This window comes from Oryx dammah, unplaced genomic scaffold (genome assembly GCF_014754425.2).
Source record: "Oryx dammah isolate SB20612 unplaced genomic scaffold, SCBI_Odam_1.1 HiC_scaffold_3, whole genome shotgun sequence".
NCBI lineage: Eukaryota > Metazoa > Chordata > Mammalia > Artiodactyla > Bovidae > Oryx > Oryx dammah.
This window is the reverse complement of record NW_024070187.1, coordinates 16,126,224-16,143,230: the sequence shown is the minus strand read 5'-3', so window position 1 is coordinate 16,143,230 and position 17,007 is coordinate 16,126,224. Positions and strand designations below refer to the sequence as shown.

General features: G+C 37.7%; 1 protein-coding gene across 1 annotated transcript in view; it reads right to left on the bottom strand.

Moving 5' to 3' along the window:
* Positions 1–5,213: 5,213 nt before the first annotated feature.
* The window catches only part of COL25A1 (collagen type XXV alpha 1 chain), an 87,167-nt gene continuing 75,373 nt past the window's right edge, over positions 5,214–17,007 (bottom strand). Inside the window, exons 12-16 of the mRNA XM_040238378.1 lie at positions 12,938–13,000; positions 8,911–8,979; positions 7,896–7,940; positions 6,279–6,323; positions 5,214–5,315 (exon numbers count right to left, since the gene is read on the bottom strand). Coding sequence (XP_040094312.1) covers positions 5,214–5,315; positions 6,279–6,323; positions 7,896–7,940; positions 8,911–8,979; positions 12,938–13,000 — 324 coding nt within the window. The remainder of the gene's footprint in view (positions 5,316–6,278; positions 6,324–7,895; positions 7,941–8,910; positions 8,980–12,937; positions 13,001–17,007) is intronic.

Genomic DNA, 17,007 nt, shown 5'->3' with positions numbered 1-17,007 from the left:
ACTGCAGCATGCCAGGCCTCCCTGTCCATCACCAAGTACTACTGCATTCCATTATCTAATTCAAGATGCTGTTTTTATTGTGTTGTAAAAAATAATTTTAACATTATCCATCTATCTCAGTTCAGACACTTGAGTTTTTAGTGATATAGTGTCATCAATTCTTAGAAACAATGTACTTATGCACACGTAGAGATGGTGCAAGTTTGCATTCTATGGTAAAATCAGTCATAGTCATTACAGCTTCAGAGAGAACAGGGTAGGAAAAAACAACCCAGCGCTTCTAAGGTAAAAGGCAAAATGGCCACCAACTGGGGGCAAGGTTATAAAAAAATCAAGGTCCAGATTTTTATACCATCATATATATATATGGAACATAAGATACCACTTATTTTATACTTAAAGGATTCACCTAGACCAAGAGTTGAATTTATGGTTATGAGAAAGCTACTTCTCAGCTCCTGTATATAGATGAGTCATTTTTAAAAGGCTATTAGAAAATTACTGAGCAGAAATAATTTCCTTGCCATAGCCTTCCAACTAAAAATTCTTTTTATAACTAGAAAGCAAATCCAGAAAAACTGAGAAAGGAGAGTAGTTTAAAATGTGAACTCTCAGAAGTTTTCCAATGTGTGCCATACATGCTTCATTTTCCACCTAAACGCAAAACTTTTTTAGTTTGTCTTTTTTTAAAATTTAAGGATAACAACATAGTTTATAATGAATTGCATAAATAAAAGAATATTATTATTGGAAACTGAACTATTGAACAGATGGGGCTTAAATGACTTTGTTAAATAACTATATTTGTGAGACCTAAAAATTATACAGGGTAGTTTCCAGCCAGTTAACAGAAGAACAAATGACAGAAAACTAAGGTAACTTCTCAAAAACATAATGTTTACTGCCATCCCGAAGAACCAGTGTGTAGACACTCAGGGACTTCGTAAATATGTTGGCTCACTTTGGATTTCTTGTATGTGGTTCCTCTAAGCTAACACGACATAAACTCAGCAGGGTTCTCTGCTGAACTTCAGTAATGATTTGAAAACCAGAATTTTGGATAGTGATGAAGAAAGCCATGTCATTCTCTACTGAGCTGCGATGTGAAATGGAAGGCATGAGATAGAAAAGCTGTAAATTGGTTGAAGGCTAGCAAGATGCGAGGTGATTTATTCTCTGAGATGCTAATGTGAATCTCTTTAGGATTAAAGGTTATTTTCTTTCATGTCTTATAATGAAGCAAGCTTAAAATCACCTCTGATTTACCCTAGAGAACAGGTTTAGTTTATATGGTGTTGAGAAATTTTAAAAGCTTGAGTCAGAGCTTTTAAGAGCTTTTAAATGAAAAGGTTTTGCTGCTAATTGTGGAAACATAATCACCTTAAAAAAAATAAATGACTTATGACAAATGTCCGTGTAAATACAGGCATACCTTGGAGATGTTGTGGGTTAGGGTTTCACACCACTGAAATAAAGTGAGTATTGCAATAAAGCAAGTCATACAAATTTTCGACTTTCCCAGTGTAAGTAAAGTTACGTTTAAACTATAATGTGGCCTATTAAGTGTGCAATAGCATTATGTCTAAAGAACAATGTACATACCCTGATTGAAAAATACCTTATAGCTCAAGGATATATTGTACAACAGCCAATATTTTATAATGACCATAACCTTTAAAAATGACAAATCAGTGTATTGTTCACCTGTCACATATGTAATATTGTACATTAATTATAATTCAATAAAAATACTTTACCACTAAAAAATGCTAACTATCATCTGAACTTTCAGAGAGTCGTAATCTTTTTGCAACCGTAACATCAAAGATCACGGATCACAGGAATTCCCTGGTGGTCCAGTGGGCTAGGGTTTGATCCTTGGTCAGGGAACTAAGATCCTGCAAGCCATGTGGCAGGGCCAGGAAAAAAAAAAAAAATCACAGATCACCATAACAAATATAATCAAAATCAACAAATTTGCAATATTGTGAGAATTAGCTAAATGTGGCAGAAAAACATGTAGTGAGTAAATGCCGTTGGAAAAATTGAGCCAATAGACTTGCTGGGCACAGGGTTGCCATAAACTTTCAATTTGTAAAAAAAAAAAAAAAAAGCAGTATCTTCATAGTGCAATAAAGTGAAGCACAATAAAAGGAGGTATGCCTGTAACAATTTTCAATAGAGGCAACAGTAAAATTTTATATTTCTAGGGTGATATTTTATAACTATAATATGCTCTTATTTATCTAATTACTCTAGTTTTTTTTTTTGTTTGTTTTGCTGGCCTTTCTTTTAGAGGAGGCAATAGTGACATAGAATTTGCAAAACTGTGACTATCCATCACTGGTTAGAGAACTAGAAGAACAAGTGTCTATTACTTCCTCTCAATCTAATGGCTATTTAGTTTATTTATAAGTACTCAATCTGCTAGAGTACTATATTGGGAAAACAAAGAAATATTTTTGAAGTAAAAAAATAACCATAAGCTTACAAGCACAATGCTTACTTGCCTAAACAACTCCATAAGAATAATAAATCTTAAGGTTGAGACCAACCTAGACAGCATATTAAAAAGCAGAGACATTAATTTGCCAACAAAGGTCCATATAGTCAAAGCTACGGTTTTTCCAGTAGTTATGTATGGATGAGAAAGTTGGACCATAAAGAAGGCTGAGTGATGAAGAATTGATGCTTTTGAACTGTGGTGTTGGAGAAGACTCTTGAGAGTCCCTTGCACTGCAAGGATATCGAACTAGTTAAAATTAAATGAAATCAGTCCTGAAAATTCATTAGAAAGACTGATGCTGAAGCTGAAGCTCCAATACTTTGCCACCTGATGTGAAGAACTGACTCATTGGAAAAGACCCTGATGCTGGGAAAGATTGAAGGCAAGAGGAGAATGGGGCAACAGAGGATGAGAGGGTTGGATGGCATCACCGACTTGAGGATCATGAGTTTGAGAAAGCTCCAGGAATTGGTGATGGACAGGAAAGCCTGGTGTGCTGCAGTCCATGGGGTCACAAAGAGTCGGACACGACTGAGAGACTGAACTGACTGACTGAAGATTGAGATATAAACAGGAACTAGTTGGTTGTGATGGATAGTGACTGGTTTACAGTCATATAGAACTGAAGGTGAAAAAAGAAAGTGAGTGCACATCTCTTCTTTCATATCAAGATGTAGGTGTTAGATTTTTTTTTTAAAGTACAGTGTATTCAGGAACATCAACAAAGAATATTTGGCTCCTTAAAAAAAAAAAACTCTAAGCATAATATTAGATTTTACAGATCTTAGAAAAGATCCATTTAGAAACATTCTCATTTTACAGATCAGATCAATGAAATATAGACATTTTGTGATTTCCCCAAAGGGACACACCTAGTTAATAATAGAGGGGAAATCAAAGCAGATTTTGGTTTTAGACTAAGGGTAGTTTGCTTCATGCCAAGCTCTGTTCATGTAAAGGTTTTAAAACTCTTCCACAATTTTTCCATAAAATGGCCATGGCCAAAAATATTGGAGCATATCTTGGAAGATAAGAGAATGTATACCTCTTAAAGGTAGTTAAAAGAATCACGGTGCCACTGGAAGCAGTTCAAGGGAAATTGACAATATTGTTCAGAAAGTTGAAAATGTGTCCCTACATTTTATAAGTAAGAACTCTGACAACATAGTAGGTAACCAAAACTTCCTGTTCTTTTCTTTCTTTATACATGCAGACAGCAACTTCTGGGGAACAGGGGGCCATTTAGAAAGCATGTTCTAGAATTTGACAGGAGCCCAGAATCTACTGCTTGAGTCTAATCCACTTGTGCTGAGGAAAACTCATGCAAGCTGTTGACTGAACACACTGCCCAAGGGATGCTTCTCCAAGCAGTAAGCACGCTTTTCTTTGTGCTTTACCAGAAGAAGAAAAAGAATGAAAAACAGGCTAAGCTGAAGATAGATTCTGTAAAAACTATGTAATAAATGCTTTATTAGTTAAAAATGACAGTTGTAACAAAGGACCCATAGAAGTGTGGTAGATCTACCATAATTTGGTAATGCTAGTGAAATCATATAGATGGAAAAAAATTCAAGCAAGTACAAAACGGAAAAATATTTAAAACAACTAATTTGACTTTTGAGCAGAGAAATGGATTGTACGTATGAACTAAGTATAATCACTAATTCAACCAATAACTTTATTTAATATCTACATTCCCAGACCTGGGTTGAACACATTGTGGGAGTCAAAATAATCATACAACAAGTTTTCTGTCAACAAGTAATTTACAATTTGGTAAGAGGCAAGACTAAAGTAAATCAGGGGATTTGGAAGAATAATTAAATGTTAAACTACTGGGTCCTGACTGCTAATATTTAAAAGGATTCAGAGGAGGAACTCGTCTGGGTGGCAGCAGTGAACTATTGAAGAGGATTTAGAGATGAATGAAAGGAAAAAGATGAACCAGGAAAAAAAGGAGTGATTTTTATAGATATGATAACTATGTTGTGGAGAAATAAAAAATTCCATATAGGAAAGACATGGTTATAGGGTCTTAAACATCAGATGGAGATGCTTAGACTTAATAGAGTAGGCAAGGGGGTCACTGAGGGTTCTGAACAGATTGGGATCATCAAAACAGTCATAATTTAGGAAAATCAGAAGAGTAATCCTCTTGACTATCCTCTATGTGTTTTTACTTGATGAAAGAAAAAGAACTGAACAGTAGCAATATTAAGAAGCAACTATAGAGGACTCGTGTGCCAGGCACGTTTCCAAGTATTTAGCCATGTACTTCTCACAACAACACTATTTATGTTTTGAGGCAGATGCTATTATTGTCCTCATTTCACGGAGAACTAAATAGCTTGCTCTAGTTCATGCACTTGGTAAGCAAGAGATCTGAACCCAGGCAGCTCCAACTCCAGAGCCACAGGGCACTTAATGGTTTTGCTAAGTTCACTTTTCAAGAAAGGAGACAAAGATTGGCAAAACCAATATAAGTTAAACCAGATAAAGCTAAATATATCTGGAGGCAGAAGGAAAATAAAAGGAAGGATTGAAAAACACTAGGAAATAAAGAGGGTAAACTGGGCCAGGGAGAAGAAGCTGGGTTCAAGAGATGAGGGAGAAGGTGTGCTTTGAGAGGTAGAGCCCTCTGAGAGCTGAGGCGGGTGGAAGGTGCTATTTCCACACATTCCAGGTCTCAGCGGTGTCCCTCTCTGTGTCAGGATGGGGAGCAGTCACTTGCCTGCAAGGCTTCGTGGAGGTTGCCATTGTAGTCTATGATTTCGGTGGCTCCTGGATCTCCCTTTTGACCAGGTGGACCCTATGAGGAAAGAAACCAAGAGAACATTAGGCTAGGATGGAGAAGGGACTATGGCAGAAACAGAAATAGCAACACGCACGCTCTCTGTGACCATCAATTCTCGATTGAGGCCCAAATACATGTTAAAATAAATAAACCATGTTCAAAGTTTGTCCTTATTTCAAAGCAGGCAAACTGCTTCCAACTTCCTGCCTGTGGAATGTTAAAGATATTAAGTCAGATAAAAAAGAAAAAAGATTCAATATCAAAAACTGCTCCCTGAAAATTATTATATGTAGGCTAATCTGATTTGACTGACAAAATCTTGCTGGCTTTATTTATATTTATTAAAGCAACCCCTGACATCTTTCTCCTCATCCACACCACAAAGACTGCTTCCTCATTCTTTAAGAAGATAGGACATTATACTATAGGAAATGCTTGCTTTTCCAACAGGAATAGAACTCCATTAAAACTGAATCAAACAGGATAAATATTTATGCATATATATATTTGACTATATATATATATGGAGGGAATGAATATTTTTAAGATGTCTACCCTATTCAGTAGCTCTGCCACTGAATTTCCATTAGGTATGTCCTAATTCTCTGTATTTTAAAAAGGTTCTGAAAATTTGGACTATTTGGACTGTTTCTTTATAACTGAGTTAATTGAAAAGTGGAAAGTTCTACTGTTAGATGGCTGTGGGTTTGTGACTGCTCATTTAGCAGAGGGAAAGCAGACAGAGTTCTTCACTTCTTCTTGTGGAGCTTAATGTGTCCAAATTTACAGACTCTGTGCTCCCAGTGATTACACTAAAAAATACGAAGAAAGGGAGCGGTAGCAGGAATAATCACAGTAGTCTATCTCCTGTGCTATTATTGGGTATGATTAATCCAAGTGCCTCGTGAAAAGCCACATAGACACATACTTCAAGTCTAGGCTTGTTGGAGGCCAAAGCTGTAGACGAGACACACTCACCCTTGGTCCCAGGGCTCCAGAGTCCCCCTTGTCTCCACGATCGCCCTTTCCCCGGTGAAAAGAGAAAAAGAACCTAGTTAGTTAGTAGTGAGGCCAACAGTCCCCAAATATCTCAAATCCAAGGATTTGATATCCAAGTATTTAATCCAAGGATTTAAATCCAAGTATTTACTATCATTCAGTGGCACCTTTAATAGGAACTTTTGAAATGTAAAATAGCAACTTGAAATACAATAACCCCTGACATGGCAAACGCTTCTTTAAGATGCCCCTTGAAGTGAGTTAAATTTCCCCCGTCACATGACGGAGTATCTTGAAACGACAATACATACAGTAACTTGTTTACTAGGGATCTTAAAAGGCAAAGCAAGTGGCTTCTCTGACACCCAAAGTTAAGCTTCTATCTCTCAGATTGAGCCATGTTCTTGCCTTTATATGAAGAGATTTGGTGCAAGGGAGGAAAAAGCCATCCAATTAATAGGTTGTCTGTTCTCTAAGAAGAAAAGTGTAGATAATCAGGACAAGGAAGGAAGAGAGATCAACGGGGAGCTCAGTGTTGGGAGACAGGAGGGAAAGGTCCCCAGCTGGGTCTCCTTCTGATGATAAGGATCTAAGGAAAACTTTTCTACTCAGGAAGTGCTGAAGAGGACAGCAGCCTGTTAGACCAGGGTGGCCAGGGTGAAGGTCAAGAGCTGGGCAAACCTGGCTCTCTCTCTTTTTTCCAGGGTAATAAGAAAAGTCTTTAAATGTCCATTTATAGTGTTATTGCCACCTCACTCCCCCTCCCTGGACAGACACTAGGAATCACCTAAGCCTCAAACTCCAAAATATATCACTAAGAATACTTCAGAAAGTCTCGGAAATCTCAACAGAAAATTTGGAGGAGAGATTTGAACCTGTGTAGAACTGAGAGTTCTTTCAAATAGCCTAAAATTTATAGAGCCCTTTTCCTAAACAGAATTCAAAGCATTTTTCTGTATCTTTCTACATATCTTTATAAACTGGATAAGGACCAGTGAAGATAAGCAGTAAAAAGGATTATGATTATTTATATCCACAATATGCTAGTAACATAGACCATAATAATTAAATTTGCTTGAATGGAGAATTACTAATATCTGTTTTCTGTTTTCCCCATTTCCCATGCTATTCATTAATAGAATCTCAAATAACATGATTCGGCTAATAGTATACAGATTATTGCAGGTTCTATAAGAACATGATAAAGGAGAGAATTTCCATTGATGGTGAAATTTTAATGCAATGGAGGGAGTCAACTGACTTAAAAGCAAACTATAGTTGAACATTTATCACAAAGACAGCCAGGAAATAAAAAATAATATTATGTTGCACATAATATAAACTAAGTAAAGTACTTAATTTTTTCCAAATAAGCTATATTTATGAAACAGGAAGTACATTTCCTCTTAAAGAATGGTCTGAAACACAAGAACACAAAAACAAGATGAAACAAACCAAGATATCATAAGGGTGAAATTACTGCAATACCAGTATGTGAAAGAGTCTAATCTGAAACATGACTTTCCTGTGGAAAAGGCAAGAAGCACAGCTCTTGATGGCCTCATGTTATGTTAAAACGGTTACCCGGGTACTGACCTTTGACCCTTTTGGGCCTCTAGTTCCTGATTCACCTTGTTTCCCCTATTATAGAAGAATATAAAGATGGAAAAGAGAAAATAATAGAGGGAGATAACAATAGAAAAAAGAAATTAGCAGTGACTCGGAATAATGGAGAAAAGTGGAAACACTTTATTTTACCTGCTTTGATATATGGCTCTGTATAATGTGAACTGTTACCACACTGGACATAAGCATTACCGCCACATCATTGGTTCACTCCCTGGTCTCTCCACCAACCTTCACGCCATAATAATTCTAAAGACTGACCGCCCATTGGCGGATGGGAAGAGTGCTGTAGATAATTCTCAGTAGTCTCAAAAGTGTTTGCTTATAAATTTCCTTTTCATCAAAGAGGAAGTCATTTCCCATGTCTCTAGGATGGGTTATTAAAATAAAGTGTTACCATATCACTTGTAGGAAGTTTAGAGGAATAGAGGGAACAGTCAAATAAATCCTTAGTTCTCATATTTTCAAGGTGTTACATACCATCAAGTTACCATGGAAACTAACGGTCTGGATCCACATATTCCTCAGTAGGTTTTTGCTTGCTTGTTTGTTTTTGTTTTATATATATTTTTTTAAATGCAGGGATTTTTTTGTTTTTGGCTATGCTGCTCAGCTTGTGGGATCTTAGTTCCCTGACTAGGGGTTGAACCTGTGCCCTCTGCAGTGAATGTGCAGAGTACTAATCTGGACTCAGTAGGTTTTAATATGCCTTGAGTGGTAATGTGTTAATGTGACAGTCCCTCCCCACTGACATTTGGATGTGTTATTAAATTTGTTGACTGAATAGAATGCAGTAAACTGGAAAAGTTGAATTGTAAAACCCTTTTTAGAAAATAACAAATTGGTATGCACTTCAATGAATTATTTGTGATTTGGGGTTGTTTTTATACCCCTTGAATAATTTTATTTTAGTTGCATGTTCTAAAAGTAAGTGGTATACATTTCCAAACTGAGAATGTTGTTTTCCAGTGTGAAAATAACTGACCTTTGGTCCCGGGGCTCCGGGCTCCCCTCGATCCCCTCGTCCAGGAGGCCCTGCCTCCCCACGTTCGCCCTGTCACAAATAACAAAATAAGTAAATGGTGACCCATCTTCCCCCTAACTGGTCCCTGTAGATTAATGAGTGAAGTGAATAAAATCAAAGAAAGTAGAAGTTCAGTTCAGTTCAGTTCCGTTCAGTCGCTCAGTCGCGTCCGACTTTTCGTAACCCCATGAACACAGCACGCTTCCCCCTAACCAGTCCCTGTAGATTAATGAGTGAAGTGAATAAAATCAAAGAAAGTAGAAAATGACTATTTATTTACTGCATACTCAGCATTGTATTAACCTCAACATGGATTATCTCATTTAATAATCAACTATACAGTGTTTGCATTTTCATCCCCATTTTTATAGACGAGGAAATGGTTTGGTAAATGCCTGTCAGACTCCTAAGTTGGTAAATAGAAAGACCTTTAAAGTGAATTGATAAGGGCCATCATTAAGCCTCACCACAGGCACTAACATAGTCTTCACTCCGCAGTGACTTTTTAAGATCTACTAGGAAGAAGCATGGCAAAATGACTAAGCATCAGGTTCTGTAATTTGACATTCTCTACTTTAATCCTGGCCCTGTTACTTACCAGGTCTGTGTTTTGGGGAAAATTAGTTAAGTTCTAAAAGCCTCAGTTTCCTCTATAAAATGGAGAAAATTATAGTACTGGTTTCATAACTTAAAAAGTCCTCGTCACAGTACAAGACATGTAGGTATTACAGTTTTTGCTATATTTATAGATCTGGGAACGAGGATCGTGGCCACTGCCCTCAGGGGGCCAGTGCTCTAGTAAGATAAGATCCACATGAACAAAATAGCTTAGAGTTAAGGAATAATGTAAAGTCTAATGTGAGAGAAGAAGAAACTCCACAGGGTTTTCAACAGTCTGGACTGACTTCTTTTTGCTGAGACCTGGGTCAAGTCCTGAAGGATGGGTGGGGTGTATTTTACAATTATTATTGCTTATGATTGTGCTTTTGATGAGTGCACACAACACTTTACATGCATTATCCTATTGAGTTCTCAAGACAAATGAGAAAGGTGTCAGTATCCATAGTCTACAGATGAGGAAACTGAAGCTCAGAAAGGCTAAGTAATTTTCCCAAAGCCTTTAACATGGGAGAGCTGTAATTTAGAATGGATTGTACTCAGTCTTCAATTTTTGCATAGATGTTTTGGTATGTAAATATTTTGCACGTCTCTGGTCATTTTCTCAGAGTAAATTCCTAGTGGGGAAATGTCTGTGTCAAAAATAAAAACATTTTAAAATCTTGCCAAATCACCCTCTAGGAAGATGGTTCTGTTTTTCCCTGAACACAGAAGTGAGAGTGTTCAGCTTCCTGTGTGATGGATAGAATTTCAATAATCAAACAAGTTTTGACTTCTGGTGATGGCATGTTTATGGATGAAGGAGGCATTTTCCTCCATAAAGGATGGATTCATCTTGGAAAGGAAAAGAAAGTAGGGTTGGATTAGTTATGGGTGATGGAGAGCTTTGAATCCCAAGATTTTTATCTGTATCATGCCCACTTTGGAAGGACTCTGTGGTTTTGCAGGGGAGGTGGGATAGATTAGGGCCAGGATTATGGAAGACTCAGTAAATTTCTCAGTATGAATCGAAAGGGAGTAGGAGAATGGAGAGGCTGAACTTGACTGGAGGCAGGAGATGGAAAAGATGCTCTAGAAGGGATTTTTCAGGGATTAGAGCCTGAAGTGCTTCTACTGGTATATGGAATTTACATATATATATGTTTGGTTATTTGCTTAATGTTTTACAGATGAATTCTAAAATGGTAACTATAATCTTATTTTAGGGAAAAGCAAAAATCTTAGGAAATCATTTCTCTATAGTGTATCTCTCATAGGTGTGAAGTCTATATATGTTTACCTAGAATCACTTATTAACATCATGCCCCTAATTAACTGCTTATTATTCTCTGAAATTACATTTTTTTTCTTTCCTTCCATCCTTTTCTCACACATATTGCAGTGTAAGCTTCAGTAGAAACTATTTTTGTTGCATTTAATCTCCATTCTAAATAGTAGGAAAATGTCTGGCAAAAAATGTGTTGAATTAATGAATAAACAATATTATTCAAAGTTTTCTAAATTATTCATGATAAAGTCCTATTTCTTTAGACTGATGCAGATTTCTTGCAGGCACTGATACAGATGCTGAGAATACAGCAGCACATAAAACCGGTTTTTAGATACCATTATATATCTTCTTCATTATGCTCTCTCTTCATTGTGTTGGGGATAAAATATGCAGTGTTAGTTTTTTTAAAATATGAATTTATTGGTACAAATCCAGACTGTCTACACAAGTGGAAAAAGACTAGTATGTGGCTGAAAGAGATTTTTAAATAACCATGATTTTTCCATTATGATACCAATTTCATGTTAGGCAATTTAGCCAAAAATTAACTTCAAAATATTCTTAAATGAATTTCTTATTCACATCCTTTCTTGTGGAACTACAAAGCAGTTACAGTACAGTCTTTACTTTTATTGGGAGTGCAAAGTAATATTTGTTTAAAAGTATGGAATCTGTAAAATCAGCCCAGGTTCTTCATGAACAGTAATTAATGTTGATTTTATAGCTCTACCTCTGGAATTTTTTGACTATGGAACAGTTTAAAATTAATGAACAAAAGAAAAGATATTTAGGGATGAACTCTACTCTCCAGGGGTCTGTCTGTGTTTCTTCTATTTTTCCTTGTTTCGCAAACAAAATGCCAAAAACACTTAGAAATCACATTCATGCCTGGTCCTCTCTGGCACTGAGCAGGCTTCCCGCTTCTTTGCACTCATCCACAAAGCCACCTCTTTCTCTGCCTGACTCTGAGGCTGCAAGCCGTACAACAGTTCTGACGTGGACACAGGATACCTATTATCCTCTTGATCTAGCTCTCTAGATTCTAGAAAGTGCATTTTGTGTGTAAATCTGTTCAGGCTAAAGCAGGCATTCCTCATATTTTGTTAATAAGCTTGTCAGCTCATTATGTGAAAAAGAACTTGCTGAGAAAAGAGCAACTTTGTGTAAATTTGACCGAGCTTCAGTCCCCCCTTAGGCCACACGTAGTTTCCCATTTACTAGGATTAGAGTTATTTTCTCTTGACCAGCGGAAAGGAGGACTCCTCTGTCAGAACAGACCAGGAACATATTTCTCGAGCTCTTGGAAATCATCCTGGCTTATTTCTGGTGAGTGCAATACACATTGAGGCAAAGACTGCTATGGTTTAAAAATAAAAGAATGCAGTTTGATCTAATTTTGCTCTTTGATTCATGAATCTGTCATGAATAAAGTTCCATCCTCGGAACGGTACCTTTTTATGTCTTTCCGGGTAGATAAAAAGGGAACCATGGCTCTGACTGTATCCACAGAAACATAATTTTTTATATGGCGGCATATAGATTTTGCTTTCAGGGCCCTCTCTCGGGTTGCCAAGTGGAAGATCACGAGATGGTTTTCATTACAGCATTTTTCTGCAGACGTTTTTCAGGATGGATCCTTTCAGGATGAGGCACTGGGAATCTATATGACATGAGTACTTGCCTTTGAAATCTATGGAGTGATGGGGGAATAGTAATCATGTTTGATTTACAAGTATGTCTTAAAATGGGTAAGGAGGAGCTGGAGTTAATGAGTTCTACCTCTCCTTCTCAGAATTGCCTCACTTTTCCATATGGCCAGAAGACTAAGAGCATCACATCAGTTTAGGTGCAACTGGGGGTCAACTGGAACAACGAATGTATTCCACCATCCTGTTGCCTTGCCTAAGGCTTTTTGGAATTAACTTCCTATTACTGTAATCATAATAATATGCTATTCCTACTAGAAGGGTTGGGAATGGGTGCTAAGCTGTTTAGTTCTCTATTAGGCAAAACTATCTGGTCACCTGAGGAACAAAATGGACTAAAAATATGTCACAAAAATTTTTCAGAAAGAAAGGAAGGGGAAAACACTCTACTTACCTTTGTTCCTGGTAACCCTGGTAAGCCTGGTTCTCCCTGAGGACCAATGAAACCTGGTTCTCCCTTAAAAAAAAATGGACAGAGGAGATCACCACATGTTTGACAGTAAATATGTGAACTACTGTTTGTCCCCAGTGGCTCAGCTGATAAAGAATCCATCCGCAATGTGGGAGACCTGGGTTCGATCCCTGGGTTGGGAAGATCCCCTGGAGAAAGGAATGGCTACCCACTTCACTATTCTGGTCTGGAAAATTTCATGCACTACATAGTCCATGGGGTCGCAAAAAGTTGGACAAGACTGAGTGACTTTCACTTCACTGGGATTTTACTTCTTTGATTGTATACAGCTTTTGCTGAGATTCAGATACTAACTATAAAATTAATTAGAATTGGTAGAATTGGTTTTGATCAGTGACAACACTTTGAGCAAAACTTTGGAGAAGCTCTGAAAAGTACAAGTGACAAAGAAACCAGATAAATGTCTTTATAATTTTCTTTCTCATCTATTGTCTCATGCTTCTTATCATTTACCAAATCAGGTCCATGATGTTGGGGTGGGTGTGGTAGGCAGCCTCTAAGATGGGCCTCGATGATACCACTTGCTGGTATTCAATTCCCTTGCAAAACCCCTCTGCTTGAGTGGGCATGAGATTTCCTGACTCATCTCTAATGAGCAGAATATGAAAGAAGTAACAGGATATCATTTCTGAGACTAAGTTATTAAAAGACTGTAGCTTCCATCTTGAGGGCTCTTTCTTGTCCTCTCTCACTTGAGTCAATTTACTTTGGAGAAAACAAGCTGCCATGCTGTGAGTAGCCCTATGGACAGGTCCTCAAGGTGAGGAACAAGGTCGGCCAATAGCCATATGGGTCAACTTGGGAGCAGGTGCTCCATCCCATTAGAGTCTTCAGATGAGATCACAGCCCTGGCTGACAGCTGGATCGCATCCTCCTGGGAGACAGTGAGCTAGAGGCACCCAGTTGAGCTACACTCAGATGCTCATTCCTCCCAAAATGTGAGCTGACTGTAGTTTTAAGTCACTGTAGTTTGGGATGCTTATATGGTAGGCAGCAGTGCATGACTGATTCAGTGGGTGTGGCTAGGGAAGAGATTCAAGAATGTTCAGCATAAAAAGCAAAAAAAACCTCTCCTTGCCACCCCTCCAAAATCTCTTCTCTATTACCTGGAGGAAACCCAATTGTGGTATAATAGAAAAATATATTTGCTCTTGTTCCTAGTTTCTAAAATCTATGGAATTTCCTGAGTAGTAAGAGTAATAGTCCCTTGGACTGCAGGTAGATCAAATCAATCAATCCTAAAGGAAATCAGTCCTGAATATTTATTGGAAGAATTGATGCTGAAGCTGAAGTTCCAATACTTTGGCCACCTGATGCGAAGAACTGACTCATTGGAAAAGACCCTGATGCTGGGAAAGATTGAGGGCAGGAGGAGAAGGCAGACAGAGGATGAGATGGTTGGATGGCATCACCAACTTGATGGACTGAGTCTGAGCAAGCTCCGGGAGATGGTGATGGACAGGGAAGCCTGGCATGCAGCAGTCCATGGGGTCGAAAAGAGTCAGACACAACTGAGTGACTGAACTGAACTGAAGAGTAAATAGGAGCATCTTTTGTTACTCACAACAAGCTCCTTTTAAAAATACCTGTTGCTAATGGGGTGACTGTGGTAGGCCCCTAGAGAGCTTCAGGATCCAGCTGTGATAAGAGGGTTGGAACTCTCAACTTTTCCCCTCCTCTTACCATCTCCAGAGAGGGGAGAGGGCTGGCGACTGAGTTAACTCAGCAGTGGGCAAGGTTTTAAGCAATCATGCCAGCATAACACAGCCTCCATAAGATGACCTAGGCAATGCGGACTGGAGAGCCTCTGAGCTGATGAACATCTCCATGTGCTAGCAGGATGGCACCCCAACTCCACAGGGACACAGGCTCCTGCACTCAGGATGCTTCTGACTTCACCCTCTGTATCTCTTCACGTGGCTGTTCACTTTCCCCTTTTGCACTACACTGTAATGGTAAGTATGCATTTTCCTGAGTTCTGTAAGTCATTGTAGTGGATTATTGAGCTTGGATAGGGGTAGGAGTGGCTGGCTGTGAGTACCCTGGAATTTGTACCCAAGTCAGATGGGAGTGCAGGTAAGGAGGGGTCGGAGCTTGGACTGGGGTCTGAAGTGAGGGCTGTCTTGTGGGACAGAACCCTTAAACCTGTGGAATCTGATGCTAACTCTGAGCAGTGAGTGTCACAGGAGGACATGAGTTGGTGTCAGAGAATCAGAGTTGGAGAACCAGTGTTGGAAAAACACCATATATTTGGCACCAGTGAACACCCAAGACCAGTGTTCACATATAAACTGAAAGTTTTATTTTCTTCTTAACAACATGAGCTCAAATGTAAAATTCTAACTTCTTGAAATCTGTAATGATGTTTTGAAGCAAAACAAAACAAAAAGATAAAGACTCTGATCCCATCTTTCCTGGGATTTGTTTGCTTGTTTGTTTTTCCCCATTGGATTATTTCTGCTAATGTTGTTTGATAAATTTGATTTTCTTTTAAAGTGGCTATATTTTAACATTTGTTTTTTTAGCACTGAGAAGAAAGATGCAGAGAGGATGTTTTATATGAAGTGTTAGAATGCCATCAAATCTTTTTGAAATACTGAGTTTTTAAAAAATATATGCCATATAAAACCTTGGTATTGGGTAGGGAACAAAAGGATGTCAGTACTACAAAATGTATCACATTGATGAATAACTCAAATGGATTTATTTCTAGCTCTGATGCTCATGGTCCTGGTTTAAGAAAAAAACAGGTAGGGGAACTAATGCTGTAGGTTTATTGTTTGTGAAATTTCTATAGCTCTATTCTACCTGTCTCCATACCCTTACACATAGTGGAGAGGAAAAGCTGAACAAATAATCTTGGATAGATCTCGTAATAGCCTAAAATGAAAATCAACTATATTCAGAAAAATCAATGATGACCATTCTACTTCTTGTAAACAAAAGTTTAACTTATTTGAAACAACAGCAAAAAAAAAGTTAAGAAACATTTATTTACATGTAAGATATTTCTCTCAATAAAATGATATATACAAGCACAAAAATTTTCCCTTTCCACCCTCAAGAAAAAAGGCTGTATTGTATTAAAGTCAATGTATATTATTAGTAACCACTTTCTGTCATGAAAATATAATGCAAGTTAACAGGTGGAAAGTTTAAAGGTAAACAAGATTCATATATCTTCAGGTGGAAATAAAGATTTCACTGCTAGCAAAGCAAATGGAAGCACCATTAAAGCATACTAAGAAACGAGAAGAAAAAAGAGTAAATGCTGCAAAAATGTTTTTCTTATTCAGGCAAGTGTTTAGTTTATAAAAAGACAAAGCATGCAATTTCATAATTCACAAATAAATAAGGCTTTGTGATCTCAGTGGCTGAAGTGTTTTTTCTTCCTTTTTAAAAACAGAATCTATTTAAGTTCTCCTGAGTAAAATGGATAGAAATTTCCTTCAAGCAGAATGTTCAGGGTAAAAATTTTTATTTCAAGATATAAAATTAGCAAAGGACTGGACTCTCAACAACTTTAGCACTATTAATACTGGCTAGTATTAAAGACTTTGAATATGATTAGTTATACTTTTTCATGCCACTCTAAGAAAGCATCCGCCATCTCAATACATTCATTTCTTCCTTCAATTTACTCAAGGGAAACAATAGCATACTTAACATTAGGACCACAGTTTTATGATTATTTAACTCCAGAGCTCTCAATCACTTTAGAGACATTGTGTCCATCTAGTCTATGTCTTGGCAGGATGGGGAGGAAATAATCATAGGTCCCTTTCCTGTCTTAGGCTTGAAAGAATTATTGAAGTAAATAAGGCATAAATATGTCTACTCATGGTCTTAAGCAGGTTGGGCTGCTTCTTACTTTCCTAGACTTATACCAGAGGTCTCAGAGTGCCTATTCACTTACCCTTATTATTGTACAGAGTAGGAAAGTTTCATTGGCATGGTTTCAGATTTCACATTGTACCTAACCTTTAAGTTGA